Below are 5,436 nucleotides of genomic sequence, written 5' to 3' on the forward strand. Positions count from 1 at the left end.
ATCGAACGAACAAATGGAACACATTGTTCTCCAGTCTTGAAAAAGAAAACAACATTATTACGAATGGAGCGCACAACATGCCGGATAATTTCTAGAACTGTAAAGTACAACTTGACAGCCGTAACATATAGAACCAGAAGAGTAAAACCGCCAAGTACTAGAGCCTTACATAATCAATATATAAAAGTAGAACTGATTGTAAGCGGAGATTCAATCATTTGAGAAGCCAGAGCGCGTTTTGAGAGAATGACCACATTCATCTCTTTCAACATCCGGCGCTGGAAGGTTCAAATCTAAGCCGCCCATTGTACGATAATCCCTGCACTCGGTGGCGGCACATGAAGCTGGATCGCTACTATTTGATGCGCTGTCGCGTTCTTTACTGCCGCCATTGATAAGTAATCCCATTCCTCCATCAGTTTGCTCGCATCTGGTTGTATTTGGCATCTTAAGCGCCGCCAATTGCTGTTGCCTCTGAAGCTCCGGTGGAAACATAACCTGCAAAAGTGAGGGCGAAGGAGTAGAACCCACACCCACATTGAATGTTTTATAAATATAGTCATGGGTTCATGGCCGAGATGCAGCTTTAGCAAGCATGTTACAGGAATTAATCCATGACGGCTCAGGATTTTTGTAAGGAGTTCTCCTCTGGATGGGCTTAGGGTTTCGGAAAGAGGAGAGTGGGAAATTGGTTTTCGCCTTCCAGCCTTTTATTTCTCTTGCGGCCTTGTTATATGCATGCGCTGCCTCAATATCAGAACTGAATGTGCCCAGCCATATTCGACGCCTCCTTGATGGATCTCTAATCTCCGCAGCGAAGCGGTTTGAACGCCTCTTTCTCACTCCTCTGTAATGACCTTTTGTGTTGGATGCATTTGCACTGGATTGGGCTTGGAGGGAACACATTGTAACATAGGGAAGAGGAAGAAAAGGACGAAAAACAGTGGAATAGGGCTGTATGAAAAGGGGCGGATTAGAATGTAGAGGAGAGAGTCAGTTGTTATTTATAAAGAGGAAAAGGTTGGGGACTCCAGACTACGAGATGGTATAGCTGGACATTGAGTTGACTGAATATGGGTGGTAGCCGGTCAATTTGGTGCTGATATCCTGAAAGTTATGAGTAAATGCCATATGATTTTTTGTGTTGGCCGCTTCTGCACAGGTTTGGGGTGGCAGAGAACACATTGGAAAGATTGGAAAGTTTGTGGAATAGAGCTTTCCCGAAAAGGGGCAGAAAAGAATGAACTAGAGAGAATTGTCTGTGGTTTACATAGAGGAAAGGGCTGGGCACTCCAGACTACGAGTAAATTTGTGTGCTAACCGGTCAGTTTGGCGCTGACAACCTAAATATTACGAGTAAATGAGAGAAGGGACAATTGGGAATCACTTGGGGACATGTATGCAGTTTGTGGGTCATTCTGGAAACATGAGATGGCAAGGATCATTAATATTTTGACTGAATGTTGAATTGAACGCTACGCTGTTAGGCTGATCTTGCTGGACAGGTTTCCTTTTTCCCCTTCAACAAATCGTAGACACAAATTTTAGTTTTCAAGGTCAGGTCTTTTTAGTTGCAATAAAATCGCATTAGGCTGCCAAGAACCTATTATTGATGATGTTTAATATTCTTATTAATTTTATAAGAACGTAAATTAGACAATATTTTAATGTGCAAGATCGTTTTAGTTATCCAATACAAGTAAACCGGTCCATTAAAGCTGATTAATTTTTTTTGGAAAATTCGTAACAGGTCTTCAAATAGTATCTAAGACAGCCTACGAAAACTGCAGAAAATTATTTAATGTTGGTTTTGAACGAAATTTTGAGGATAAAAAGTTATTGAATTATATAGATAATGATGTTTTATTTTTATTTTAAATTTAATTTGATAAATAATTTTGTATTTAATATTTTTTTATTAAATTTATTAAATTTTGAATGAAATATCTAATCTTACCTTTCAAATCATAAGGTTGTTCAAAGATTTGTGTTTATTGTGCTGTAGCTTTTGGATAAGAAAGTGAAGGATGATTAATTTTTTGCAGAATTAATTGATTTTAACTTTTGTTATCAAACTAATATGTTACATAGGATATAGTATAGATGTAAGATTTTTCACTTTACAATTTAAAAAAAAAAAATTTCTAAGATTTGATTGGGTGAATTTATTTAGCTCTTATATTGGTCAGATTTGATGGATTGTATAATTGATTTTTATTAAGGTGAATGTGATTATTTTTTATATTTTTTTTAATGAAAGTGGGTTGGTTTATATTTTTATACTTAAAAATTATATTTTTCTATAATGTAATTTTTTTCATGTACTAAAACAAATATTTCTTATATTATATAATTGTTTAACAAATATTATTATTATAAATATATTATAGTTTATTTAAAACTTAATAGTATCACACAATTATATATATGAAATAAAACATATATATCAATAATTATATTAATAAATAAAATTATAATTATAATTATAATTAATATCATTATAGAAAAATATAAATATATAATATTCTTATTAATCAAAATATTTTATAACCTATAATAAATTTATTAAATTAAACTATATTTATATAAAAACTCAAGGCAAGTACTAAGCCACTATGTGGCACCTGTATTTTCTTTGTTATCTTAGATTCTAACTATCTATGTTTTAGGAATTACATGGATAAATGATTTTAGTCTATATAGAAGAAAATTAGGCTTGATTTTTTTTTGCAGAATGATGAAGGGGAAAATTTTATTATTTTTTCTTATGCTGTCATGAATGAGAAAGATTTTTTGATGAATGGATATTCAACGACTGGAAGTGGGCATTTTAGAGAAATTCGCTAGACCCCAAAAGATAATTGTTAAGAGCTGTTATTTTTTCATGGTAGGTAAAATAATTGGAAAATGTGTTGCCAATTATGATGATAATTGTTCATAAAATACTAGAAATGTTATTGAAATTTTGTACATATGTTTGAATATTCTTCCCTCCTTATACATATTTATGCTAGATCTCCTATTATCATTAATCGTGTCTTATATTTACCTAGTTGGAAATATTGCAAGCTTACTGATGAATAACTTTTTTTTCTTTTTTAAATTCTTACAAATGCTTAATGTGTGTTCCCTTTATAGAATGGATAGCCATACAATCAATAAATGCCCCTTTCTTAAAATCATGAATATCAATCAATTACTCAACCTTTTATTTTGAAACTTGAATCATAATATTATCCCTAAATTGAATAATAAGAAAAAAACACTTCCCTTGCAATAAGGAAGGTCATTCACCCCTACTAGATCAGGCTTAAATATAATCTTTTGGTCCTCTAGTGGATAAAGATTCAACTAATGAAACTCCTCCTATAGTGGATTTTCCTAAGCTTGAAGATTAATTAGACATACTTCTAGATAATGTGAAAAAATTATCAATACCTTTGATGTCATATGTTATAGTTCCCTTCTTGTGGGATCTAATTCTATTTTCTAAGAAGATGGTCTAAGATTTATAACTAAGAACACACATTATTTGACCCTTGAAAAAATTAATAAATTTTCTAAATTTAGGGCTATGGTTCAGGACCATGTGTATCCAAAAGTGTTTAGAAATAGTATCTAAAGATTCAACAAGAATAGATAATCAAACCAAGATAACAATCCTCAAGTTGGTGTATAGACCATAATATTGGATAGTGGTCCCCATGATCTCATCCCTGCCATGGGTAACCTGTCATCATTGACAAAATTGTCATCCTTTCTAATCAACACTAGGTCAACAATCATAGTCTCAATATCTCATTTATGGTTTAGTTTTTAATTTTGATGCCTCTATGAATTTTCATAATATGTAGAGAAATCATGATGTCCATGTCTAAGATGAGGAAGTATTTAGTTTCACCTCTATTTAATCTCAAGGGCTAGGTCAAAAAGGGAGAAGATGAGTAATATTCTTAAGATGATGAGATACATATTAAGGATAAATTATTGGCTATTTTGCCTCATTAGAGGAAATATGTGGTAGAGTTCATTTATAAGATCACCAATGTGGGGTGGGGAAGATGGGAAGAGGATTTCTTGATCCAAAAGGAAGAAATTGAGTACAAAAGATATTACTAATTTTTAATATTCAAAGAAGCTAATTTTGTTCAAGAAGAAGAGAGGTATATAAATGAGATTCATTTATAGTAATCAATGAAATGAAAGAAACAAGGAAAATAATTCCAAATAATTCGTCCATTAAGATGCCTATGGATACAAGGCCTTAAATTTGGGCACAAAATAATTAAATTCTTAAAATATTAGAAATTTGTATTCATTAGATAATATTAATGTGATTAAAATATTCCTGAGAATACATTATAACATTGATTTATTCATGATACATGAAATTAAACAAGACAATTTTCCTCTAGACATCAACATAGGACATATATGCAAAGACCCAATTATCCTTAACCCTAATTAATTCAAGGATAAATTTGGGTCTTCCATTTTAATCAATAAAATTGTCAAAATCATATTTTACAAGAAGAGGCATTGCCTTACAATTGAGTGGCATGGATCACTATGAATTTAAAAGACAATGAGGTAGAAATTTGTAAGATAAATACCTCCAAAAACTGCTATAAAAGAATACAAATACGGAATTTGATATTTTAAAATATAATTTTTTTTTTAGTTATTTGAGGTTATTTTAATATGATTAAAAATCTTATGGTGAGGTAGCGGATACGCGTTTCAATGAAATGGGAGTGGTGGATTCTTTTGATCTATGAAATCATGGACACTATTATTGGAAATAAGTAAAGATCCTCAAAATTTTAGGTTCCCCTCAAGAATCAATAAAAAAGTATTATGAGATTAAGACACCCTAAGTTATAAAGTACATTATAATAAAAATTATAATTGAAATTAAGATATAAAATTCTATGGGAGAAAAGTTCATGTAATAGAAATATGATCCAATAATATGATATTATCACATCCCAAATTGTACCATAAATTAGAATTTAAAATCTACCAAACAAAGAGAATCAAATTATCGGAACCAGGGGAGAAAGGTGTTGGAATTCATGAATAGGCTACATGTTGATAGTTGGGGTGAGTCAAAACCTTCTAAAACTTTCAATCTTTAATTATTTGGTGGCCTCCTGATGATGCATTAACATTTACATTCATATCAATAATTTCATGTGAAATAAAATGAAAGTAAACTTGTCTGATATAATTCATCATAAGTATATTAACTTATCTTTAATTCCACACATTTAACACAATGATTTTATATCATAGAAACCCTTTTATTGGAAAACTTATGGTGGGGACCACACCCAAAAATCCTTCAATACTTCTAGTATCTTACTATAAGGACTAATGGAAAGAGACCTTCTAAACTCTAGCTTTTACAAGGATTGTATAAAACTCTTCAAATGT

The 5,436-nt window shown here is 31.3% G+C and overlaps 1 protein-coding gene across 1 annotated transcript; it reads right to left on the reverse strand.

Moving 5' to 3' along the window:
- Nucleotides 1–210: 210 nt before the first annotated feature.
- On the reverse strand, nucleotides 211–906 carry LOC149530994 (uncharacterized). The gene is made up of 2 exons (XM_089808279.1): nucleotides 700–906; nucleotides 211–498 (listed from the first exon to the last, which is right to left on the reverse strand). Exons 1-2 carry the CDS (start codon nucleotides 904–906, stop codon nucleotides 211–213), a joined length of 495 nt encoding a protein of 164 aa, XP_089664405.1.
- Nucleotides 907–5,436: the final 4,530 nt, after the last annotated feature.

This window comes from Cupressus sempervirens, chromosome 11, assembly GCF_028749045.1.
Source record: "Cupressus sempervirens isolate cs-2001-9-10 chromosome 11, ASM2874904v1, whole genome shotgun sequence".
In the NCBI taxonomy this organism is placed as follows: Eukaryota; Viridiplantae; Streptophyta; class Pinopsida; order Cupressales; family Cupressaceae; genus Cupressus; species Cupressus sempervirens.